This window comes from Penicillium concentricum, assembly GCF_028827145.1.
Source record: "Penicillium concentricum strain IBT 3081 chromosome Unknown utg000002l_segment0_segment0, whole genome shotgun sequence".
Lineage (NCBI taxonomy): Eukaryota > Fungi > Ascomycota > Eurotiomycetes > Eurotiales > Aspergillaceae > Penicillium > Penicillium concentricum.
This window is the reverse complement of record NW_026622755.1, coordinates 2708700-2733508: the sequence shown is the minus strand read 5'-3', so window position 1 is coordinate 2733508 and position 24809 is coordinate 2708700. Positions and strand designations below refer to the sequence as shown.

General features: G+C 48.1%; 11 protein-coding genes across 11 annotated transcripts; 5 read left to right on the top strand and 6 right to left on the bottom strand.

The window, feature by feature from the left end:
- Positions 1–70: 70 nt before the first annotated feature.
- On the top strand, positions 71–1155 carry N7517_004627 (60S ribosomal eL37 domain-containing protein; the record flags this gene model as incomplete). The annotated part of the gene is made up of 5 exons (XM_056722357.1): positions 71–76; positions 146–228; positions 306–460; positions 611–682; positions 795–1155. The coding sequence occupies 5 exons, from the start codon at positions 71–73 to the stop codon at positions 932–934; spliced, it is 456 nt and encodes a 151-aa protein (XP_056578607.1). The 3' UTR covers positions 935–1155.
- A 282-nt stretch (positions 1156–1437) lies between these two features.
- On the bottom strand, positions 1438–2670 carry N7517_004626 (uncharacterized protein; the record flags this gene model as incomplete). The annotated part of the gene is made up of 3 exons (XM_056722356.1): positions 1438–1755; positions 1823–2290; positions 2410–2670. The coding sequence occupies 3 exons, from the start codon at positions 2668–2670 to the stop codon at positions 1438–1440; spliced, it is 1047 nt and encodes a 348-aa protein (XP_056578606.1).
- Positions 2671–3568: 898 nt separating this feature from the next.
- Positions 3569–6035, top strand: N7517_004625 (putative C6 transcription factor (Gal4); the record flags this gene model as incomplete). The annotated part of the gene is made up of 7 exons (XM_056722355.1): positions 3569–3601; positions 3672–3701; positions 3759–3853; positions 3916–4229; positions 4296–4975; positions 5030–5550; positions 5615–6035. 7 exons carry the CDS (start codon positions 3569–3571, stop codon positions 6033–6035), a joined length of 2094 nt encoding a protein of 697 aa, XP_056578605.1.
- A 238-nt stretch (positions 6036–6273) lies between these two features.
- Positions 6274–8373, bottom strand: N7517_004624 (Major facilitator superfamily domain general substrate transporter; the record flags this gene model as incomplete). Its single annotated transcript, XM_056722354.1, is given in 9 exon segments — positions 6274–6420; positions 6490–6616; positions 6680–6776; positions 6845–7150; positions 7204–7294; positions 7348–7518; positions 7536–7789; positions 7841–8237; positions 8293–8373. 9 exon segments carry the CDS (start codon positions 8371–8373, stop codon positions 6274–6276), a joined length of 1671 nt encoding a protein of 556 aa, XP_056578604.1.
- Positions 8374–9416: 1043 nt separating this feature from the next.
- N7517_004623 (DJ-1 domain InhA-type) lies at positions 9417–10228 on the top strand (the record flags this gene model as incomplete). The annotated part of the gene is made up of 2 exons (XM_056722353.1): positions 9417–9948; positions 10020–10228. The coding sequence occupies 2 exons, from the start codon at positions 9417–9419 to the stop codon at positions 10226–10228; spliced, it is 741 nt and encodes a 246-aa protein (XP_056578603.1).
- A 1535-nt stretch (positions 10229–11763) lies between these two features.
- N7517_004622 (OTU family ubiquitin thioesterase) lies at positions 11764–13568 on the bottom strand (the record flags this gene model as incomplete). Its single annotated transcript, XM_056722352.1, has 7 exons — positions 11764–11839; positions 11895–12347; positions 12401–12672; positions 12745–13010; positions 13063–13126; positions 13191–13277; positions 13329–13568. 7 exons carry the CDS (start codon positions 13566–13568, stop codon positions 11764–11766), a joined length of 1458 nt encoding a protein of 485 aa, XP_056578602.1.
- A 2339-nt stretch (positions 13569–15907) lies between these two features.
- On the bottom strand, positions 15908–17530 carry N7517_004621 (uncharacterized protein; the record flags this gene model as incomplete). Its single annotated transcript, XM_056722351.1, has 4 exons — positions 15908–17098; positions 17159–17219; positions 17275–17433; positions 17487–17530. The coding sequence occupies 4 exons, from the start codon at positions 17528–17530 to the stop codon at positions 15908–15910; spliced, it is 1455 nt and encodes a 484-aa protein (XP_056578601.1).
- Positions 17531–18482: 952 nt separating this feature from the next.
- Positions 18483–19507, top strand: rho3 (Rho family GTPase RHO3; the record flags this gene model as incomplete). The annotated part of the gene is made up of 8 exons (XM_056722350.1): positions 18483–18532; positions 18592–18642; positions 18702–18719; positions 18794–18810; positions 18876–18890; positions 18952–19073; positions 19134–19335; positions 19389–19507. 8 exons carry the CDS (start codon positions 18483–18485, stop codon positions 19505–19507), a joined length of 594 nt encoding a protein of 197 aa, XP_056578600.1.
- Positions 19508–20403: 896 nt separating this feature from the next.
- Positions 20404–21279, bottom strand: N7517_004619 (lipoyl(octanoyl) transferase LIP2; the record flags this gene model as incomplete). Its single annotated transcript, XM_056722349.1, has 1 exon — positions 20404–21279. The coding sequence occupies one exon, from the start codon at positions 21277–21279 to the stop codon at positions 20404–20406; it is 876 nt and encodes a 291-aa protein (XP_056578599.1).
- Positions 21280–21755: 476 nt separating this feature from the next.
- Positions 21756–22550, bottom strand: N7517_004618 (pyridoxamine 5'-phosphate oxidase family protein; the record flags this gene model as incomplete). The annotated part of the gene is made up of 2 exons (XM_056722348.1): positions 21756–22367; positions 22434–22550. 2 exons carry the CDS (start codon positions 22548–22550, stop codon positions 21756–21758), a joined length of 729 nt encoding a protein of 242 aa, XP_056578598.1.
- A 934-nt stretch (positions 22551–23484) lies between these two features.
- N7517_004617 (NIPSNAP family protein) lies at positions 23485–24690 on the top strand (the record flags this gene model as incomplete). The annotated part of the gene is made up of 2 exons (XM_056722347.1): positions 23485–24142; positions 24206–24690. 2 exons carry the CDS (start codon positions 23485–23487, stop codon positions 24688–24690), a joined length of 1143 nt encoding a protein of 380 aa, XP_056578597.1.
- Positions 24691–24809: the final 119 nt, after the last annotated feature.

The following is a 24809-nucleotide window of genomic DNA, read 5'->3' as shown; positions in this document are numbered from 1 at the left end:
TGTAATTGGTTGGCTTTCCAAGATGAACTCTGTCACGTGATTTGACATATGCACGGGCCATTTAATGCCAATGAGGGTTAGTGCCAGTCACGGGATCTAGGCAAGCCCTGATGGGTCCACGTGATTAACTAACGCACTCGCTTAGAGCACAATCGCCAGATCTTGGGCAAGTTTCGAGACGCTTAGCGACGACGACCCGACAACCAGCCCCTTCAACGGAATTGCCAGGTACGTTCGCATGCCGGCCCCTCCACAAGTGCTCACTTCACCCCCGTCGATTTACTAACATATATCCTCGTCCACAGTTCCATAATTCAAGATGAGTACGTCCGATGTCGAAACATCGCACCGCGATCCTCCGCAACGTCGAATAACTTCAGACTAACAACCGCCACAGCTAAGGGTACCGCGAGTTTCGGAAAGCGTCACAACAAGACGCACACTTTGTGCCGTCGTTGTGGTACGTATTACACCTATTTTTCACGATCCCACCCATCCGACCCGCAGTCGCAAATTTCTACATGGACAGATGGAATCAGCGATTACGGCGAAGACAACCACACAACCTAGCAAGGACAACGGCTAACCGATGATATCTTCGACTCTACAGGCAAGCGGTCTTTCCACATCCAGAAGTCGACCTGTGCCAACTGCGGCTACCCTGCTGCCAAGACCCGCAAGTGTACGCAAATACCCCTCCCGAGAGCATTAGTTATGAATTATGGCCATTATTTGGAAATATGGGCACCAAGACGAGAATTCTGGCTTACATGGTTTTTTTTTTCTACGAACAGTCAACTGGGGTGAGAAGGCCAAGCGCCGCAAGACCACCGGCTCCGGCCGCATGCGCTCCCTGCGTGATGTCCACCGCCGCTTCCTCAACGGCTTCCAGACCGGTACCCCCAAGGGTGCCCGCGGCCCCGTGACCAACTAGATTCCCTTTTTCGTCTGCTCGGCGTCGCGTTTTCGTTATCGGAGAGGCTGGAATAGGAATGAGGGGAGGGATCCTGGCATGACATGAATTAGCATTACGGGATAGCATTACTCGAAATGCAATGGCAGTTCCGGACTCTTATCGCTTTCCCGTGGAGTTGGTGTGTGCAACAGTCGATCACGGTGGTTCTCTTTGCCACGCCAATGATGACAAAGTAGAACTTGCGTGACGATTGGAAAAGTTTCGTTGAGGGGCTCTTTTCTACGGAAAAGAGCTGGATTAAAAAACCCAGGGAAAGCGTGAATGAATTTCCTTTTTCTATGGCTGGCGAATATCCCATGTCATGACAGATACAATGTGAAGACTCTTCCTACCATTTCATGATCTATTCTACTCAGTACGAGGCTCTCCGAAAAGACGCGGAGACTTGGATTGGACATGATTTCGATGGCTGTTCTTCATAGGCACTCGCGAACGTCTAACCCATAGTATACAGTCTCGACTCATGATTCCCCACGACCAAACACCCTGACTCCGCCATCCCGTTGAATGAAGTACAACGCCTCTCGCTCCTCTAGGCTCTCTTCTTCACTCGTATTCAGCCCACCACCTCGGCTGATCCGCAGTACCCCGCTCACATCTTTTGCGGCTCCAGTATCCAAAGTGCGGAGTTGCATAACAGACCGAGCCCGATGCGCCAGCCCAATAACAAGTGCCGCATGCTCCGTCTCTATTGGCGTAGCCAACTCCCCTCCCAATGCGGATGCATTGTGTATTAATGGGGCATCTGTAGCCAACGTCAAAACCGTAGCATGTGCATGCTGTCAAGTAAATAGTCAGCCCTGTCGTAAACCTTGTTTTTGCCTATCAGGAGTGATAAGGCCTTACCTGTTGTAGCGCTGTGATCCACTCCGACATCTCCGTTGCTCCAATTCCCATACTTGGACCTGTTGCGGCAAGGAGCAGGTCAGGCTGGTCTATAATGAGGAGAAGCTCATCGCCATCTTCCATCGTGCTCTTTTGCTGTTCGATCACTGATAAGATATCTTTCTCCAGTGCATCGAGGGAGGCGAGACCACGGCCAGAGAAATGGAGCTTCTTTGCAATCCCAGGTTCGGCCTGCTTCGGCGTCACATTTCCTCTCGCTCCTGTAGCTGTTGGCATCACCGGCTGCGGTGATCTTCCGGGTACAGCACCAGGTGCAGACCGCATTGGAAGCGTTGTGCGTGGGCTGCTTCCCAGGCCAGCCGGTGAGATACTGGGAGTGGCTGTGGCTTGTGGTGCGTAGAACAGCTCAGACAAGCCATCTATGAATGCAAATTGTTGCTTATCTGCCAAACGCGCAAGGTCAAGGCCCTATAAACCTAGTTAATTCTGTCGATCAAAGTATGTATCAATACATGAATGATATAAGAAATGGAACGCAAATGCATATTTCAATTTCAAATACCAGTCAATATTTTGGCTAAACATACCAATCGCTTCGCCTCGGTCCTCCAGAACTCATAACTCCGCATGAAGCTCACCAGCACCACTTTCTTCTTGATCCCATTTTGCAGCTCGTCTGAGCCAAATGCCGCGTTGGGGCTTGGTGCGCTCAGCGCAGCATGAAGAAATCTCAGAATCAGCCAGTTTGAAGTTGCTCCAAGGATAGAAGAGACTAGTGTCAGAGATGAATCGGGCAGATTTGATACATATGACGCGAGGAGGGGCGGTAGTGGGGGTTGAGAGGGCATGATTGCGCCTCGATTCAGATATTGATGATGTCCGTTGTTCCTGGCAAGGTATAGATAGACTGATTCGAGTTTCACTCTTTCTTTCCCAATTACTGAGTCTTTGTTTGAAAGTGTTGCTGCTGATCGAGTCGTGGAGATGATGTCGAGAAAAAATGTCCCCGGCTTGTGATTGGCCCTCAGGTATCCAGCAATGCCAAGACATAGGATATCGAGATGATATTCCATAGCATTTGATTTCTCTTGCTGTTTCTCGGCTTATTTTCTTTTGGGCGTAAATATAATACCATGGCTAATCGAACTCTTGACTCTCTACCTATTTGCTACTCAAAATCTATAGGTTAATGATTCTTCGAACGATGTGTGCAAGCAATATATATAGTTCCCGTTGTATACTACTCACTCAAGGTCCACATCATACGCCTGAAACCTCGACTGATGTAGTTCATAAGTGCCAAACCACAAATATAATCACACAGGAGCCTTGAAATAACATACAAAACAGTCAACAAGTGCTGTGATCAAAATCTCCAAAAGTGTCTGCCTGAGGCACCAATGTGAGTTTTCTGCACGCATCACCTGACCGTTTCCCCACCATCGAGGGGAGCGATGGATGCATCTTATCCATCGCATTGCAAGAGGCTATGCTCTAGCGCCGATCGTGAGTACATCCTCCATTCCAGAGATCACTTCCACACCGCTATGTGTATATGCACCCTAGCTATACCATGCTTTTATGCTATACATTGATACACCCGATGTGGAGGTCCTCTCGCGAAACATTTTCCGTTCATTATATCAAATGCATTGGCTAACTGTTTATACAGATGACTGCCGTTGTATGGCATGATCACAGCGCATTGGATACAAGATACGAAACATCTAAATTGCCTCGATAAAGATGACTAGCACTCGTGATTCCCACTCATTTGCTGTATGTATTGATCGGTCTGCATGATAGCTGAGATATAAATGCAGGAATTGAAGTCTAACCGTTCAAATAGTGCGACGAATGCCGCTTGCGCAAGTCAAGAGTAAGTACCTTGTATTAGACTCCGCCAGCCTTGGCCCCTCTAACCCGGGTATCATAGTGCTCAAAAGAGCGACCAGTCTGTCTGCAATGCCGACAGCTGAACAAAGAATGTATATACAGCCCGAAAGTCAGTAGAAGTCCTCTGACTCGGCAGTAAGTGACCAGAACCGAAAAAAGCTCGTATTCGAAGACAAGGCTGACTCTGACCACTTCAGACACTTAACCTATGTTGAAGATCGCCTTCACTCATTTGAAACAGCCTTAGGAAGGCTTTTTCCAGGTGGTGATCTGGATGCTACTCTCCGTTCTCTTTTGCAAAACCCAGAGGTCCCAAGGGCCCCTTCATCCAAGTCCTCTTCAAGGCATTCAACCCCGGTCAAGCATGAGCCAGAACGGGCCGAGCCAGCACCAGAAGCTCTCCCACAGCAAGCCGATGGCTTTGACTGGGCTGAGAAAGAAATTACGCTTGGTGATTTGACAGACGGCATGGCTGCGCTGTCTATTAAGCCCGAAGGAGCTGGCTACTTTGGTTAGTCCATTCAATATCCATTATGGATTATGCTTTTCGTTTTCCAAACTGACAGCTAGATCACAGGAGCTTCTTCAAGTGTCGTACCATTACGAGCACTTTTTGATCATGGATTTGACCTAAATATACCTGTTCGCTCGGCAAGGTCAGGAGGTGTGCCTCTCAAAGCACAGCTTCTGGAAAGTGCCCCATCTGGACTGATCGAACAAGCGTTTATCGACGCTTTCTTCCTCAATTATCATACCAGCTATCCATTTATCCACGAGCCCACCTTCCGGATGCAGTTTAATGACCCATCTCTACGCCCACATGGCACGGCCTGGCATATCCTCCTCAACACGATATTAGCTCTTGGAGCCTGGTGTATCGGCGATGACAGCTCAGACCTCGATATCACATTCTACCAAGAAGCCAGAGGATACTTGCAGCAGGCATCTGTGTTTGAGACTGGCAATCTGACATTAGTCCAAGCATTATTGTTACTGAGCAACTATGCACAGAAACGGAACAAGCCCAACACCGGATGGAATTATCTTGGTCTAGCAGTTCGAATGGCCATGAGCCTGGGCCTTCACAAGGAGTTCCCTGGCTGGAAGATCAGTCTCCTACAAAGAGAAATCCGCAGAAGATTGTGGTGGGGAGTTTTCATCTTCGACAGCGGCGCAGCAAAAACCTTCGGAAGACCGATTTTACTCCCAGAGGACAATGTCATGGATGCGAAGCAGGTTCGAAACATCCACGAAGAGGTATTTGCAACCAACATGAGACGTAAAAAAACAGCTTTAACTAATACATTACAGGCTTTGACTCCCACAACAACAACTCTGCCAGCCGAATCCCCCGGCCCAACCATCTACTCCGGCTTAATTGCCCAGGCCAGCTTCCATCTGCTCACCAATAGCGTCTATCAACGCCTCATCTCAAGCCCCAGCCTCACCCCAGAAGACACACTGAACCTGCAAAAACCCATCGAAGAATGGTACAATAGCCTCCCATCTTACCTCCAACACCCGCAGGTTCCTCTCTCCATGCAGCCAACCAATCCAGACCCGGACTCTCTCGCACTCGTGCGCAACCGCCTGTTATGGCGAAACTGGAATCTCACCATTCTGATCTACAGACCAATCCTACTCCGCTGGGCCGCTAGACGCTGGGCCCCACTTAGCGGCAGCGGTCCAGGCACGCCGGATACAGGGTGCGACGATCCCTTTGAGACGGAGTGCCGATTGCGCTGTCTCCAGAACGCGCGTCTGACCATCTCCTCCATCTCGGAGTACATGGAGAACTATATGTGCACCAGACTTGGGGCATGGTATATGCTGTATGTGTTTCTCTATCTACGCACCCATTATTCCTTTCCACCAGACATCTAACATAAAAAATAGATACTTCCTCTTCCAAGCAGGTCTCATCCCAATAGTCTTCCTAATGACCGACCCCTCAAACCCCGAAGCCGCCTCCTGGCTCCAGGACATCGAAACCACAAAATCCCTCCTAACCCACCCCTCGCTCGGCACAAACCGCTTCGCAACCCGCTGCTTCGAAGTCATCAACCGACTCCTCGGTCCACCAACGCACCCAGTGCAGGGAATCCCAACCGACGGAGACCAACACGAAGCCCAGCAACAACACCAGCACCAGCACATGCCCCCACAACCGCAGCCCAACATGATGCCGTTCCCTGGGCAGCTCTTCAGTGATCCCGGATTTGGCGGAAGCCTCTTTCCAGTCGAGCAGCACATGCAAATGCACAGTACAGGTGGCATGGACTTTTCAGAATGGGTGAATTTCCCAGCGGCGGAATGAAGCAGTTTTGTTATTTATTTATTTATTTTTGTTTGTATGTAGCTTGCATTGTAGGAGGGGTATATGGAAAAATGGGAATTAGGGCTTTTTTTGGAAGTCACATAGGTATCAGCGAATACTTCAAATACAAGATTTTGACTGGATTTGATTTTTGATATACAGTTCGTGACATCCTATGTCAATAAGTTATTATGTATGCGTAATATTCTCTTTACGCCGTCATTGCGTTTCGTGGTGTTCATGCCTGCTCCGCGTGGGAATCGAGCGGCTTGATGATGTCTTCTTCAATAGGTGTTCCGCGCAATTCGGCTTCGATGTGCTTGATGCGCATCTTTTCTTCGTGGGCGGCTGTGTCGCCGAAAATGAGATCCATATCTTCGAGTGTCTGTTGGAAAATAGTTAGCATGGTGAATCTTTCATGTGTCCACGCTGGAACAGAGGTTTCGGAACATACCTTTCCACGGGTTTCGGGAATGCAGAAGAAGGTGAATGCAAATGCGAGAAGACAGAAGGCAGCAAAGAAGATGTATGTGCCGTAGGTGATGGACTCGAGCATATCAGGTGTGATAAGACCAATGATGCTGCAAGGTAGAGACTGTTAGATTCGAATCGAATAGCGGTCGACTTGGAATGCTGTCACTTACAAGTTGCACATCCATGTTGCCGAGGTTGTGATGGAAATGGCCTTGGATCTGATGGAGAGGTTGAAGATTTCGGAAGGAAGAACCCAACCGATAGGGGCTGATAGTGGAAATGTTGTTAGTCTATGCTAGAGAAGACAAGAAGAGGGGTATAAGGCATGAGCTTACCGAAGGAATAGGAGAAGTTAATATCGTAGATGTAGATAAAGGCAATACCAGCCCAACCGGCGGTTTTATTGCTCACGAGTGAGGAGCCAAAGCCACCCAGGATGCCGCCCACAATCACCAGCGAGATGCAAGTTCCCGCGGCACCAGCCATGAGCAGAGGTCGACGACCGACTTTGTCGATGAAGATGAGCGCGGGGAGGGTGCTGAGGCAGTTGACGATGCCGTAGACACCAGTAGCAAGGAGGGAGGAGGTGTTGCCATCCAGACCGAGCTGGGCGAAGATCGTAGGTGCATAGTAGATCATAGCTGTATGAATTAGATGCTGCTATATATGAGTGTGTGTTGGGGAAATGACATACCATTACAACCCATGAACTGTTGGAAGAACATCACGATGCAGCCAATAGCCAACCGTCTGAAGCGGGACCAGTTGGTCAGGAAGGACATGTACTTTTGAAAATTGTTAGTGAGATTGAGTTATAAGGGAGGAATTGGCGACACACCTGAGCAACGTGCAACCTGAACCCAGAGAGGCCAGGGAAGTTGTCCCTCGCAAAGGAATTTTCCAACATGATAGAAGCCTTGATTTCGAGGTACTCGTTGTTGAGAGCAGGACTATTGCGATCCTGGCGACGCAGTCTTGAGAGCGCGTGCAGCGAATCGTCATCACGCTCCTTCATCAACAACCAACGGGGGAGTCTGGGAAGAACAGCATTCCAACACCGAGGATAACGGCCGGAACGATCTGCAGGGCGAGGGGAAGACGCCACGACACCTCGGACTGGCCAGTGCAGCCACCAGCAGGAACATCATGGTAAGGATCGAAGATGGGCTTTGAACTTGTACCACCGGAGTAAGGGATATCAGCAGCGCATCGAGTGCCACCGATGTAGTTTGTTCCATAGTCGATCCAGTAGCTGATCAAGATTCCAATAGTAACGGATACTAAATGCAAATTAGTTGATGTGCCATATTTCAATCTTAAGACAAACTTACATTGCTGTAGAACCACAAGACCTCCACGAATCTCTGGAATAGAAACTTCAGAAATGTACAGAGGCACAACCATGGTCAGTTGACCAACAGCCAAACCAGCAATAGCTCGACCAGCGAACAGCATTGGAACACTCATAGCAGCGCATTGGAGAATGGAACCAATGACGAAGATCACAACTGCCAGATTGATAGACATCTTCCGACCAAATCGATCGGCGATAGGTCCATTGATCAAGGAACCAGCCCAGGCTGCAATCAACAGTGTTGACACGAACCATCCCTTGAAACCACTTTCTGCGAATACTCGAGGGTATCGAGCTCCAAAGGACTCCATGGTGATAACACCACTAATGACACCTTGATCATAGCCAAATAATAAACCACCTAGGGTCGAGAACTGTCCCAACGTTAGTGAATCAACAGTTTAATATCGTGCAAGAGCAAACACGTACCGATGCCACACCACATAGAAAGGGATTCTCCAGGACAAGCGCATAGCCGCTCTTCGGCGCGCTAGTTGTAATAGTAGCCATGATATGCCGATATTTAGTTTTCTGAGCCGATGAGAATAGATATAATCCCTGTTAGGCTTTATATACTCCAAGTACCGGACTCTGCTAGGAACACAGTACTCCGGTCTGGGGTATAAACAAAGCAGGAACACAGTGCTCCGTCTGGGGTATATAGATCAGGAAGACAGTACTCCGAAGGATGAAAACCACATACGAAAACGGAGTGGGCTACTCCGTGCGAAAGAAAGGGGCCCGAAACTGGGGCAGGGCCTTTTTTCCCCGAATTTGATGGGCCGACTAGCCCGAGGTCGGGGGGCCAATTTGATATTGCGGGGAACCCCTGTCAGTGTCTGAGAACGTTGGGAAAAAAAAAAAAACAACGGGGGAAGAACTAAATACTAATCTATTTAACTATTATACATTTATTTTATATAGATATCAAAACACACCTTTCTTAATATAAATTTTGAATAAAATCCTAGCCCTAAAGAAACTCGGCATCGTCATCCCGAACCCGAAGCCTTGTGGGGAATATGGCGTCGGGTGGGAAATTCTTGTCTTCGGGTAAAGTCCGATATATCGCGAAAACCAGGTTTTGACAATATTGTTGAAATATTGATATTGCATGTTTCGATTGAATTACTTTGTCTTTAATCATTGAAATCACAAGATGACTCATTATGAGCGAATTCCTGGATTGTGACAATTGCTACGGGTGATTTAGCATTCTGTGCTGCCCATGTGAAACCCATCTTCGCTGAAAAAAAAATCACAATTTGCGTGATTATGCGCAAATTTGCCAGGAAATCGCCAAGTCCTGTGCAATTTCATCCGGGTCCAGTGCCAAAGAGCATCAGCCGGGCCTCTAGCCGGGCCTCTAGCCGGACATCCAGACGTATGTCAGCTGCTGGATAGTCCATCAAGGGTGGTTTCTCAAGAGAAATCAGATGCAGCAAGTAGCATCTGACTTTCCCAGCGCAATGTGATCAATCCTCGCTCTCCTGGAGTCAAACTTCTAGATCTTAAAGTTAAACTCCCAGATCCCTAACCTAACCTTCCACACCATGTCACTCCCCCTCCGCATCGGCGTCCTCCTCGTAGGAACCGTTCAACTCCTCGATCTAGCAGCCATCGATCTCCTCTACATGACAACCCCAGAATACCTCCAAGAATGCTCACTCCCGCAGCCACTAGTAGACATGGGTCGGCCCTGCGAGATCCACTACATCGCACACGACGGACCAAACACAACAGTCAACACGACCTCGCAGATGACCATCCAATTAACCAACTCGCTCACAGACTCTGCAGTTTCTCAGGGAAAACTAGATATCCTGGTAATTCCCGGTCCACCACCTAAAGCCATGCCACCCGCAGAAGAATACCTCGACTTCGTGCGCGCGCATTTCGCGGCCGGCACGCCGATCTTGAGTATCTGCACTGGTGCCTTTGTTATCGGGTACTCCGGAATTGCGAAGGGGAGGGAAGTTACTGCGCCGCGGTTGTTGATTTCTGAGATGAAAAAGAGATTTCCTGAGGCGAAGTTGTGGGATGATTCGGTGAGGGTTGCTAGGGATGGGAATTTGTGGACTAGTGGTATGTTTTTTTCTTTCTTTTTTGGGGTTGACTCTGGTTCAATGTGGATGTGAATGCTGAGATTGATTCAGGTGGAATTACAAATGGACATGATCTGGTCATTGCGTACTTGCGTGAACATTACCCTGCCGCTTTGGTGAATACGATTCTTGTCGCTGCGGACATTCCTTCCCGTCCGGCGGCGTATGCTAGTTCTGCGACGGGTGATACTGCCTATGTGTTATGGCAGGTTATTAGGGCTCTTCCGAATGCACTGAGTCGGTTGTTTAGTGGGAAGTGATTGCTGGAAGTCATAACATTCCACCGACGTCATCCTGAAGCCATCTTCATGCGTCAGAATCGATGTTCTTTTTAATAAATAAATTAAAAAGCAAAATTGAGTACTTCTTCTGTTGAAACCGACTGAAAGCAATATAACCAAATAGAACGTCAAAACCTACAAGGCCATAAAGAACATGCCCAAGCTCTCCATCCTCGTCGTCACCCCTCAACTAACGCCCGATATCGGCAGACAGCACTATAGCTCAAGTATAGTGAACTGAAGGCATAATCACTCCTATCAAATCTTAACGGGGTAGAAAAGTGAAATAGCTAGAACTGGATCTGGGATACGCCAGAGGTCAGTCGTGGAGTATCTGAACGCTGACCCTGAGCAACAGAATCTCCAACGAAAAAACACTTCATGATCAACCATCGATTAGCTGATCTGCCTCCCTTTTTAGGTAATAGCCGAGCGTGTATGTTCTCGCTCTAGATCATTGTAGGATCTGGGATCTGGGAATGATATCTGGATGTATAGACAAAGCTTGTTGGTTGAGATCGCTGCCAATATGATCTACCGAAATGATGAAGTCATAACTGTATTCAACCAGTGCTGGCAGGCAGTATTGGTGCTGACTGCGCGACGTTATAAGGGTAGAGATGATGAGGATATCTTAGGATGGGGATTCCATTGGAAGGTCTTATGCCTAATGATGGAGATAGTGAATTTAATGATAAAAGGGTATATGAGTAAGGAAGTAAATCAATGATCAAAGGTGTAGGATTTGTAGGGATAAGGAGTTGTTGAAGATGAAAAATCTGCATAGAGATATGCCTTCCCGTCAGCAGTTCAATGACAGCAAGTCGGGATCGTGATGTTATTCACACTTCCCGAATAGGTAATTCCCGGGCTTAGCTGTAGGTAAATTTGGCGCACCATATTCACAGATGTATGTATGGTTGATGTAGGTGAAGGGGCAACCTCTTTAAACATCACAGACCATCACGAATGGGGCTTGATCATGTTTCATCAATTATGAAATACTCTACCATGTAGATACCGGCTACGACATTCTATACAAGTTAGTACCCGTTCTGGCATCCTTACATTCTACCCAATAACTGAGAGTAAGACACACATATGGTTCAATAGTAGTGCATTTCTTGCAGTTCCAGAGCCTAAAAAAAGAATCGAAAAAACGAAAAAAACAAAGACCCCGAGAGGCTTAAGAAAAAAACAGAAACGAAACAATCTGGGCGAGAACGCTCGTACCATGCAACGCGCTGCACCACGCTAAAGAGGACAATAATAGAGAAGAGAAGGGGATAAGAAAGAGGGAAAATGTGAACCGTGCCTATTCCTAGAACCAGAATGGAAGAGGGTGAGTTTCATGAAAAAGAAAAACATGAAAGTAAGATACGCTGGCCCGGGGCTAATCCGCTTGACAATGTGATAAGAGTCGGGCCAATTAGCCCACGATGATCATTATGGAGAAATGAGAAAGGAAACGAGATTCGAGATTCATGGCTCTTGTCATGCACAGCGTACAAGTTTTATCGTCGTTCATGTGGTTCCCAATGGATGGGTTCGAAGTCGGAATTCTGGAAATGGGCTTGGTTATATGGGGAGCTAAGAGAGATAAATTAGTAACGACGCCGATTGTATGGAGGTTGACGGAACTCACTTTTTGAAAGGGGTGGTGACTGGCAACGAACGACTGAGATTCGGTTTCATCACTAATGGATTCAAACGAATCTGCGGGCCGTCTGATGTTCGACTAGGCAGGGAAGTCATCGGTGGCGGGGCGGCGGATGGCGCGATCTGCGAAGGAGGAGAGACAGGAATTGACGGAATAGGTGCGTGAGTTGGCATGGGGGATTGGTACATGTCTTGTTGCGGGGACATGCGGAATGGACTGGCAGGGGCTGGCGAGACAGAAGGCATTGGAGACATGGGAGCGCCCATCCCGAAGGAAGTGTCTTGCATCAGATTGGGGATTGCCATTAAGCTTGAATTGACGTCGAATGCGAGAGCTTGATCCCAGGGGGAGTAGTCGGACGTCATTCCGTATTGGAGGTTAACTATGGGTGCCATATTCAAGGTCGTTTCGACTGGGTAAAGGATGTCATAATGGCCTCTGTGTGGAATGTTAGATCTGGTACAATACATGTTAACTGCTAAGTAACTCACGGTCGGTATAGGAGGCGAATGGTTGCACCACTGGGACGATTAGAGGACAGTAGGTGAGGTGTCACGACCTCGCCTTCGCTTCGGTCGAGATAAAGAATTTCGACCCCAAAGCCGGAACCTTCGATTACACCGTCGATCAGTGCCTGAAGACCAACCTCGTCGATCTCGGTCTTCACTGGGTCTATCCGGGAGCTGCAGTACTGATCCAGTGGCATAGGAAGGAAAGCTTGGTACCGGTGTGGATTGAGCTTCATCCACGCGCTCGTCAAAATCTGCAAGGCGAGGCAATCAGTTTACGTCCAGATAAATAAAAGGGCGAACATCATCTAACGAGAAAGACTTACACGGAAGTGGGTAATGATAGCATCAGAGGAGTATCCATCATTAAAAGCATCGACCAGGAAAGACTCGTCTTGGGCGCCATTTTGGATCGCAGCATGGGTTCGGTTGAGGACTTCTTCTGTGGCATCGACAAAGATCTCGTAGATGGAATCCGACAGGCCGACGCGTTCCAAAAGCGTAGTAAGAGACTTCATTCTCCGAATTTCTGTCTCGATACGGAGCGTGTCTCGGAGGGCGAAGAGGGTCTCGAAATAACCAAATGCCACAGCTGTATAGGGTTAGCATGAGAAACACTTCATATCGAATGCACATGACCATACCTCTCCAGCCGCAATTCCCATCGCCTTTCATGATACGGCAATCGGGATGGGTGATAGCAAGCGCCTATAAGAAGTTAGATGCTAGACACAGTGTGGTAGCACAAGAGGCTCAAGCCACCAAAGCTTACATTTGTCTTTGTAGCTAGGGTAGGATCCGCATTCGAGTAATCCATCGCGATGCTGTGGCTAGACTGTTTTATTGAGACAAGGGGGCCCTGTCGACATGTCAGCCATTGCTGCGGGCCGGGATAATCGAAACCAATTACCTGGACTTCTGGCTGGTAGTTGTTGGAAAGCTTCTGGAAGCGCTCCATCTCGTCGGCGGATAGAGCATTCATGTTGGCGGGATTGGAAGAGATTGGGTGGGAAAAAGTAGCTAATGAAAGTGCTACAGGGGAAAGAAAAGATGAGGAAAGGGCGTCCCGGTAGAAATCGACGGGATTCTGCTTCTCCAGGAAGTGCTGGTGAGGACCGAAATGATTCCAAGTAGGTTTTGATAAGGACATCGCATACGGTAGTTCGAAGAGTCCAGGCAGTGATTGTTATGTTAAGGTTTTCTGGCGATGTTAGAAAAGAACCCAACTGGGGAGAAGCCAAAGATAAAAAAAAGATAAGTTGACATACAGATCGAATGGACATTTCCTGGAAATCGGTCGAAGTACGGCACTTTTTGCCTTGTACGACACTCCAGTGTGCCCCAACACCACGGATCGGCTTTTACTATCAAAATCTCAGCACGGTCCAAACACACACATGCGTAGCAGTCATTGATGGTCAGGTAAAATCAAGCTCAACACCCGGGGAGGCCAATAAGATACGGACAAGATGGGCCAGGTCGAGGTTTGTACTACAAGCCTCTAGGACCGACAGCTCCCCCAGTCTGATGTATAAAGCAAGTTTTGTGAAGAGTTTGAAAGCCATCAAAGGGGAAATATCACAATCACATTGTCGAAAAGAGAACATTCAATGATGTCAGGCCAGAGGCTATAAGCCGGCTGGTAACGGCTCAGGGGATCCTCTCAAGGAGGGGTGCACGAACCACCATGTGAAATAAACAGGGATGCCAGAGTCTCACTTTCTTCCAACGGATACGTATTCCGGAGAATAATAAATGGAGCAGAAGGGGGGGGGGGCCAGTAATAGGGCCAAGAGATAGAAGGAGGGTATGACCACACAATAATAAGAAATGCGATCGGAGCTCACCTTGCTCGAGATAGTCATGGAGGGGTTGGAGAGAGTTCAAAGAAATAATCTCGGAGATTTCAAAGGGGATAGAGTTGGATGCCTTAGGAGTTTAGGGAGTTAAGGAGAGGTTTAAGGGAAGTTTAGGGAAGTTTTTGCGGGGAGAGAGAAAGGCACAAATAGGTTGCGAAAAAAAAAAAAAGACTTCAACCTTCCCTATATGACTTGAAAAGATAGAGAAATAAAATAAAAAGAAATTTGTTCAAAATATGAAAAGAAAAGAAAAGGAAAAAAAAAGAAAATGGGCTAACTATGAAGTAACGATGCACCGTGCCCCAGTTACTCTCTTCCGTCCATACATATGTCTGAAGATGCTGATCGAACAACACCATCTCGCGTAAACGCCCTAGTTTTTTTCTCTTCTTCTTTCATTAACATCCTTACGGTTGTACATTGGTTGTACATATTCAAGTTGTACAATCCCTATACAACATACCCCACAAACCCCTTATAAATAGGAATTAATAGGACATTTTAGAAGATATAGGTCCTTTATCTCCATTATACATATGCATATTGACTATACGTACTATTGTATATGCATCGGATTATCAAATCCCTTACTATCACCCCACCCATATTGTATCCACATATGCTATTGACTCGGACTAATCGGAGTTCTATATATTCTCCACGCGCCCAACTGAACATATAACAGGGGGATAAAAGCACCAGCAAAAAAAAAAGAAACGAAACCAAAAGATAGGTAAAAAAAAGGCCCCAAAAGCGGGGTTTGAAAAGTCCAAGGCTGAGAGGTCTGGGATATTTTCGATTTACGATGGCCTCCTTATGATTGGCGTAGCCCCCCGATTTGATGCATACGGCATTTGCTTTTTTTTTGCTTTTCCTTTTTTTATTTCGGGGCGATGGTGGCATTACTTGTTTTTTTTTATTGTTTTTACTTTTAAATATTCTACCCTGGAGTACATGCATGTTGGTTTTTCGATAAAGTTGTCAATCACCCGACCTGGTGCTCGGATATTGTGGATATTTTGGATTCTTTGTTGTTATTCCCAGGGGCGAGTATAGAGCTATGCCGGCAATTCAAGATCTCAAGTCGAATCCGAATTGGTTATATACGGAGTAGCTCCGAAAGAATTCGGAGCTCCGTATATTGTACCTGACGCACCTTAATGCAATCCTATAGTAGATAAGGTCCCCTGTCAGGATATGTGTTCACATGCTCTTGGTCAAGTATTGCTTTTTTTTTTCGATTTTTCGACTTTTCTTTGTAGCCTGTTCCTTGAATCATGCCCTATCTATATATATTCCACCCGGGTAAGGTTAAGCTTCCACTTACGTGAGACTACTTCCCGGGACTTAGAGCTATTATTCTATTACACACTATATTCTCCACGAAATACACTATAAAAAGAATAATAAACATCAAAAGTTCATCTTATCGTGATTTTAGCGTCTGTCAGACCAACTCTAAATAGCGGGTCTGAATCCTCAAAAGCTAACATAGGTACCAAAGCCCCAACACAAAGAACGGTGTGAGCTCGCCTTTTTTCTCTCTTCCCACGCGGCTCGGCCGGATATGCACACGTGGGGCAAGGCGCTTATAAAGTCCTTTGTTTTTTTTTTTTTTAAAAAAAAGAACCTAGAACATCCATTTGGCGGGCATCTTGCCTCGGCCATTGCGTGCCCGGCCAGATCGACCCTCGTCTCCAAGGCCGGATGGGAAAATGGAGCCATGAGATGTATCATTTGCACGCAACCCCTCACCGTTGAGAGTTGTTTGCCAGAGGGTGCGCAGTGCTGAGCTCCACTCTCCCACAGCTCGCAGCCGCTCCACGTCACTCGCACTCTCCACTACCACCGTACCATTATCCTGGTCAATCTTGGCGTTGAGCTTTTTGTCCAGGATGAGGAAACTGAGAATGTCCAACACCTCGGGTACAGAGACCTTGATGTGTTTGGAGATAAATTGCAGCGAAAATCGGGTGTAGGGTGCAATCAATTTCAGAACGGCCTTGGTGCGCATGTTGCGGCTCACCTCGTCGATGTTCTCCGCAATGAAAGGATCAGCCAAGACGTCGGGATGTTTGCTCAGCACATCCTCGTATGCATGAATGTCGTCCCGCTGGAACGCGTCCACCAGGTCGGTCATCGCAGAAATACGGGGGTCGTTCTTGTATGGCTTGGTTTCCTGGGAATCGAACGGGTTGATGTCGGACTTCATAAGCATGGTCGTTAAGACCAGGTATTTGAGCACTTGGATTCGTTGCATGGAACCCGCCTCGTCGTAATTTCGGAACGACTCGAAGAAATCACTTTGCGCCTCCTTCCAGTTCTCTTCGCTCATGTGCATCTTGCCTCCACATTCACGGATAATGCCCATGATCTTGGGATGGGGCACTGCCGACCGCACTCGGAGGGCCCGCTGGTACAAGGCCTTTAGGCGTTTGTTATTCTTCGTTTCCGCGTACATCTGGATTTCAAGGGCGTAGAGCTCGAGTAGGTATGTTCCTTTGCTGGTGTCGTCTGATCCGTCCTCTCGTTGGCATGCCCGGTGCAATTCCCGCATCTTCTTGTTCAGTTGGCCGTATTGCTTGCGTTCCAGCCACAGGCGAGCCAGTTTAATGTTTGTCTTCAGCCAAAGGCGCTCGTTGTTTGTGTTTTGGAATGATTCGAGGGTCAGAGAGTAGAATTCCTCCATGCACTGGTAAGCCTCCGCATTGTCGGAGCCTTTCTCGATAAAGTCGAGCATATTGTTGATCGATTTCTCTGAATAGTTTCGTGTAACAGCGGATTTGACGTATGTGAGCAGTTCCCGGTAGTGTGCGACAGTCTAATGAAGAGATGGGAGTCAGTATTTGGACAGTTAGAGCAGCTTGGGACATGAGCTTACATCGCTGTATCGCCCGAGCTTGAATTCCAGCTTGATAGCCTGCTTGAGGCCTTTGAATCCCCTATGTGGCATAGTTAGGACCAGTTGTCGCGATCAGCCTAGGAGCCAACAATTACCAGTCGCCTTTGTCTTGTTCCATGGGCGCTATGCCTAGGAACTCGTCAACTGCCTCCTCCGGATTGTCGACTTTGATCTGCTTGGCATTGTAGTATTTGTTCTCGATTCCGATGTCACCGGAGTCATCGTCATCTGCATCCTCATATTCGAAGTCGTAACTGCGATTTCAACGGTCAGCTCAGTCTGGAAGGCGAAGGGGAGGGACCCATACTCCTCATCCCCAGAGTCTTGCATGAAATCATCGTCGTCAGACATCTTGGGCGGTGTATGTTGAAAAGGGAAGAAGGGTTGTTAGGATAGGGTCGCAAAGTGGTGGGGTTGGAGTGTTGGAGAAGCTCGGTCAGATAACAGCTGTGAGCTTCCGCCTTGACTATCGTGAGGAGAGAACTACATTGTACATTGTACATTTTTAAACAATGTCAATCTAACTTTGAATAATGATTGTTTAATAGGTCTACACTTATTCAATGTTCTACGCTTACTCAATGCTAGACTGAATAGTTTGTTATTGTTCCACTCTGAAGGAGCCTATCCACTTGTGGACTGTAAAGTGTTTACAACATGCAATTATTCGACGCATGCAACAGAAATTAGACTCGAAATTTGGGGCCCCTGAACTTATGACACCTATAACAGAAAGAAAATTAATAGTTCCACCTGAATATTGGCATCCCGTAAAGTTTTGTTACTTGTCAGGGGCTTGATATGTCAACTATTGCAGTAGTAGACTCTTTGCTTATTGATAGCTAAACTATGATATTTAGTTTGTGATAGAAAGACAACCAAGGTAGACTATGAAAACGAGCAATAGGCATATGAATTGATAGGTCTTTTCGGCTTAAACCCCTGTAGAAAGGCGGGAGTATAACGCCTCAAGACCTAAAACATCCAGGAACCGCAAACAAACCAGTATGAGACAGCTTTAAAAATGGCCTGAATTTAACAGCAGAATGATCATAAAAAAATCTCTTAGGTGGACCAGAAGGGGGCTGACGCTATTCGCCGATCCCTCCAGCCCTTCAGTGCGCGATGTCATCGACTCAGTCCTGGAATCTTCCCCCGACAACAACCTCATTCTGCTACTGTCACCTAATTGCCCCCAACTTTCATACGAATACCGTTTCACGAACTAACACATAATACGTGAACATACTTGTCCATTGTTCTCTAATCTCTTTACTCTACGTCTCCTGAATCACTTTGCGCAATGCAGCTGTGCGGCCGACAGAAGGTGGTCCAGCGCAAGATGGTGCTGCTGTTAGTTTTGATCGGAATTTCCCCGCTAATAATTAGCGATTGGTCTGACATTCTCACAGAGGCGATGGTGCCTGCGGCAAGACATCTGCGCTGAATGTGTTTACTCGTGGGTGCGCAATCTTCCCCCTCACCCGTCTCCGATGATGACAGCATAGCTAACGTTGACTAGATTCTTCCCGACGGTCTAGTGAGAAAGCCTACTATTTCTTAGAGCATACTTTCAAGTACATTTTACTGATTCTAGCTATTGTTTGTGCTAAGCGAACCTACGGTCTTTGGTATGCGCGCATTCCCCCCGAAGTCGAATTGAATTTCCTGAACCATCGCTAACGGAGGAATATAGAAAACTACGTGCATGGTACATAATTACTCCACTCCCCTCCACTAATAACGATCCTCGAAACTCACGCGCACCCTAGACATCTTCGTCGATAACATACACGTGGAGCTCTCGCTATGGGATACCGCTGGCCAAGAAGAGTTCGACCGACTGCGCGCGCTGTCCTACGAGGACACACATGTTCTCATGCTCTGCTTCAGTGTAAGAAAGACTTTCTCTTTCGGACAGCGCAGCATGTAACCTAACAAGTATGATAAATAGGTCGACAGCCCTGACTCCTTCGAGAACGTGTCATCGAAATGGATCGCCGAGATTAACGAGAACTGCCCAGGCGTGCGCGTGGTCCTGACAGCACTCAAGTGCGATTTGCGCAAGGACGAAGACATGAACGATAACCCCAACTGCATTAGCTTCGACCAGGGTCTAGCGAAGGCAAAGGAGATCGGCGCCGTGAAGTACCTGGGTGAGTGCTCCTCAACTTATCTATACCTGATCACACGACTTATTTTTCTTCAGAATGCTCTGCGGTCCAAAACCGCGGTATCAGAGAAAGCTTCTACGAGGCTGCCAAGGTTGCCCTGGAAGTTAACGCGGGCGGGAGCTCGTCTTCCAGTTCGAGCTGCATCATTCTGTAAGATGATGTCTTGCAGCCCATCCTCGACATGCATGGTAGCCCTCCATGTCTGTCATATTGGCCTTCGTTTACTTCCTGGATATCCATTTTCTCTCCCCATTCACTTCGCCCTCTGTTAATTTTTGATTCTCCCCACGTTCCGATTGAATTTGTTGATTCCCCCATGCATTCGGTGTTTTGAGCTTGCTTTTGTTTTGAGCTTGCTTTCGACTTTTCTTCTTCATCGGGGCAGACTTAGTTTGCTCCATTCAGACCGCATAGAAATCGGTCTATGTTGATTGCATGATTGCATAGCTCCGGATCTATTCCGAGCATTTCAGCGAGGTTGGTTTTTTTGACTCCTAATTATGATATACAAATATAATTTTCATTGGAGTTTGCGGGGCTTTTTTGACATATTACTGTTCTGATATTCTCTTCTTTAGTGATTCGAAAGTTCTCGACTTTCCTCTCACCGTCTTTGTATTACCGCCCTTGGGGTACATCAGATTGGGTACATTACCACAGAAATTTGGTGCAAAGATACTTGGCGTTGAGTTGCTTTTTTGCCAGCAATATTTGCTCATTCATGTTGCTGGATACTCTCGAGGACCTGCGCTTTGTCTTTCTCCATCTTTTGTTTCTGCCCACCTGATGTGCCTAATTTGCATTATGACATTATGAATACAGCTGTTCAAAATGCTCTTCCGCATTGGGTTCCTTACATTACATCCTCGTGATTCAAACCACCCAGCCAAGTCACTAAGCACGGAGTATCCAAGCTACATACATCATACACAAAGGTTGTACAAGCTCAGCTGAGCTATCGAACAGCATGGAACAGCCAAGAGAAACATGAGACTAATAACACAAATCCCGCATCATCCGAGCAGATCATCCACAATCACAAGCTCTATCCTACAACAAATCCTCCTCTCTAACCCGATAAACCTCATCAATCTTCTCTCCCGTCGGATTCTCCCCACATGCAAAATCAGCATTAACCCGATTAACAAACTTCTCCACAAACGCATCAGCAACATCCCCAATCTCCAATCCCGGAACCCCAACACCCTGCAAACTAGTCGCCTCCTTACCCTCAAGCCCACAAGCCACAATCTGCTTAAAGAACCACATCGGCTCATCCGTAACATTGAGCCCGATTCCAAAACTGCTGATATTGCGTCGAAGATGCACACCTACCGCCGTGATCTTCCTAGCTTGCGATCCTGACCCAGGCTTCACCCACACCCCCGGATCTTCCGTCGTAAATCCCTCAACCCCATAGCTCTTCAGTAGATCGATGACGCTGTTTTCTAAAACGCGGATGTGGCAGCGGGGCGTTAGACCTAGTCGCTTTAGATCTAGGATCGTGTATGCGACCATCTGGCCCGGCCCGTGGTAGGTTGTCTGTCCGCCGCGGAGAGTGGGGTGGTACTCTGCCTTTGGCGGTTGGGTGCCGTGTGGGGTGAGGATAGAGCGGATTGGTTCGAGGGGTGGGGGAGGGGAGAGGTTGGGGTTTGTGGTATCGGGTGGGCTTGTGTTTGAAGGTGGGAGGTCGCGGCGGCCGGTGGTGTAGACGGGGTTTGGGGTGAAGGTGATGATTGTTGGGTCTGGGGGTGGGGGTGGGGTTTTTGCTAGTATGGCACTTGACTCGGTTGGCTCTTGGGAGGATATTGAGCCTGGGGAGGCGAGCTTTTTGTACGTGAGGAAGCGGGTTGTGAGGGCTTGTTGGAGTTGCGAGACATGGCTGAAGGGCGTTGTGTGGGGGAGGTGGAGGTGTGCGAGTCTCATTTTGGGTGGTTTTGGTGATGTTGAGATAGTTGGGTTATTTGGTGTATGAGAATTGGATCTCTTGGGGGATTGTAAGGTTGTGGGAGAGAGGTTGCGTTTTCCACGGAGTACGAGGTCGGTTGTTGCGGAGAAGCTGCAAGCTCGCTCCGATAAGGTTTGATAAGTGGTGGCCCTCTGCGATCACTGCCCGGTGGCTCATTCGAGTGTAATGAATATCTACAGCTATTTTGATCTCACTTCTGTTATTCCTACTCAATCATACAAACCCAAGCCATTTGAGGGGCTGACAATTTTAGACAAATCAGCCACAAGAGAATCATACATTGGGCAAAATTCTCTGATGCGAACAGCCAAATTATACCATTCGAGCTTTTCGAAAATCTAGTAATGCGATAGTAATCATAGATCCATTGCTATACACTCATTCTTTGCATTCCAAACGGAAGCTGGAGGATATCGACCCCAAACCATGAAAACTATGAAGAGGCCACGCCATTGACCAGGCCAGAGTCCTGCTGCTCAGCAGGAAGCAGAACCCAGTCGCGCACACCACCCTTCCAATCCGCAATCCGACCCTCGGTGACTCTCACAGTAACAACCCGCACATCAGTATCAATGGAAATGCTAGGCCGTCTTTGGCTAGGATCCTGTTGCTGCTGCTGGCCGAACTGATTGATCTCCTCCTCCTCGAAGGTGTTATTCTCCAGATGGCGAGCCTTGCACCATGACTCTTCCTCCGAGCCGGACTCCAAGAACCGCGCCTCGCCCGTAATGGTAGTCGAGATGCTGGAGAGCGCGCTGGTGTTCAGGTTGAGCAGCAGGCTGGCCAGAGACGAGCGGGTAGCAGCGGGTGGTGGGGAACCATCGCGGTCACCGTGCGTCGGGGCCCGGGTTGGTGGGCGATGCGAGACCCAGTCGTGGACCAGCAGTGAGACTCGCGGGTTGGACAGCAGGTGGTTTGTTTTCCGCGATGCGGGGTTTGTGGTCATGATGATGGTGGGGTGCTGGTCGAATGGGGTCGAGGGGAGATAGGTGTAGGACATCAGTGAGATGTGGGGTGTTTTGTCATCGCATGTTGCCAGGTGCAGCTTGATTGGGGCGATAGAAGGTCAGTTTGATGGGTTAGTTTATCTGTTTAACGGCGTTGTACTTACGAAGCGGGAGTTTTTGAGACACGAGATGACCTCGGATGGCAACGAGGTAGCGACATGGGGATGGGTAGTGGTTGCAGATGCCTCGTAAGACAACGGGGGGTTGATTGATTCGGCCATTGTGAAGATTTGAGAACCAAAACAGTAATAATGAAGTTAGAACCTCGGGAGGTGAGGGTCGAGATCTGCCCGGGGGCGGTGTCTAAAGGGTTTGGCGCCCAATCGCTGTTTATGCGGCAACGTCATCACTTCTTGTTTGCCTATGAATTTCCAACTTGCCTAATTTGCAGGGTATACCCCAATCTACGGCTATTATTGTGATTATAGACTCATTTTAGGTGGACACAGTATAACATACAACTCGAAGTGCAGTAACATACATAGTGATGTGCAAGTGCGTGGAGACCAACGTCATAGCGGCAAATATATCGGATTTTGTATTGCATGATATTTGCGAACAGCCGTGTCTATACTCCGTAGCTCTAGTTAGTATAGAACTTAATAAGTGGCGATATACGGAGTAATATCCTCCGTATGGAGTACGCACCAACGGATGTCTAAGGGTACCGAGTACATCTGGGCGATGTCATCATTACCCACATTCAGTAGTAGATTGGCGGTAAACTTGGGCAAGTGGTACCAACACAGCCCGTCACCATTACTCCATACCAAGAACTCGGGGAAGCTCCTTCCCCGCACATGAGCTTCATTTGAAGCATCTTGGTAAGTATTCTATACAATACCTACATGTAGGGTAATCAATTCACATTAATTCTATCTCCAGGCTACTGTCTGACTTTGATTACCGGCGAACATTCTCATAATCCAATCGGTACACACATCACCGATCATCGCCCCCTTCTTCAACTCTCCCCTGCAACTCCAGATCCCTGCACCTATCCACTCTCTCCCCCTCTTCACTTTGTTTCTACACCTTTCACTATTCCTGTTCCTCCCAACTCCCTTAATTCTATACTGTCCTTCCCCAGATTATTGTCAACTTGGATTCATTGTCAAGCGTACTTTCTGTCCCTTGCTCTTTCCACATACCATCATGTTGGGTCCACGCGCAGCCCGCTCAGCCCGTTCGGTGACTTCCCTCTTGCGGCCCTTTAGCTCGTCAGCCGTGGCCTATCGCTCTCCCTCCATTCGAGATATCACCGCCCAGTCGACTGAGGAGTACCTCAGACGACAAAAGGAGTTCCGCGAGAACTTGGAGCAGGCTCGTTTGAAAAGAGAACAGCAAGAGAGTCAGTCTGTCAATGCTTCTGCTTCTTCATCTCCCCCTTCCCGTGAGTACGCTCCCACTGCTCCACAAGTGAGCAATGCGAGCAAACATGATCGTATCTGCCCTACTTTCGATGCTGCCACGGCGCTTGACCAAAAGGGACTGGGCTCACTCTCGACGCACCGATATATAGGGGATGACAAACACCAAGAAGCTGTGGCCAAACGTGGCCCTTTGTCTTCGCTCATCTACGGCACCAAGGAGGGTCAACATTTCGACAAGGATATGGAGCGCTCCTTCTCAGAGGTCCTAGCTCGCGGTAAATACGTCCATTCTATCGTCATGCACGACGTTCTGCCCGACAAGGTTGATGAATATGTTGAACTGGTCGGCGAGTGGTACCCTCGTATGGCGGGTACCGAGGAGAACCGTGTCAACTTGGTAGGCAGCTGGCGGACACAAGTGGGCGATAATGATACCTTTAGTAAGTCCCGATCAAGCAACCCAACCATTTTCTGTGGACTGACTCTTGGCTTTACTTGAATAGTCCACATCTGGGAATACCAACGCTACGAAGGCTATCACGCCTCCCTTCACAGTATTTCGGAACACCCCGAGTTCTCTGAGTTTGATCACAAACTCAAGAGTCTGATCAAGAGCAAGAGGACTTCATTGATGCAGGAGTTCTCGTTCTGGCCCACAACCCCGCCTCGCCGTCTCGGTGGACTCTTTGAGCTTCGGTCGTACACTCTGCACCCAGGCAATCTTCTGGAGTGGGAGACACATTGGCGCCGTGGCCTTACAGCTCGTCGTGAGGTGATGGAGGGTGTAGGCGCATGGTTCGTGCAAATCGGTGAATTGAACACAGTGCACCACCTGTGGCAGTTTGCCAACTTGGAGGAGCGCAAGATCTGCCGCGAGCAGTCATGGGGCGTCGAAGGCTGGGCCGAGACGGTTCACAAAACCGTTCCCTTGATCCAGAGCATGCAGAGTCGGATTCTTGTTCCGATGCCCTGGAGCCCCGTCGGCTGAATTTTGAGACCTGAAACGTTTTCCCTTGGCCTGTTTCCTTGGATCTTGGCGTCCATGCAATCTTCATTGTTCAGGTGTTTGATCAGGATGTCGCGAGGTGTGACGGATATTCTCGCTAT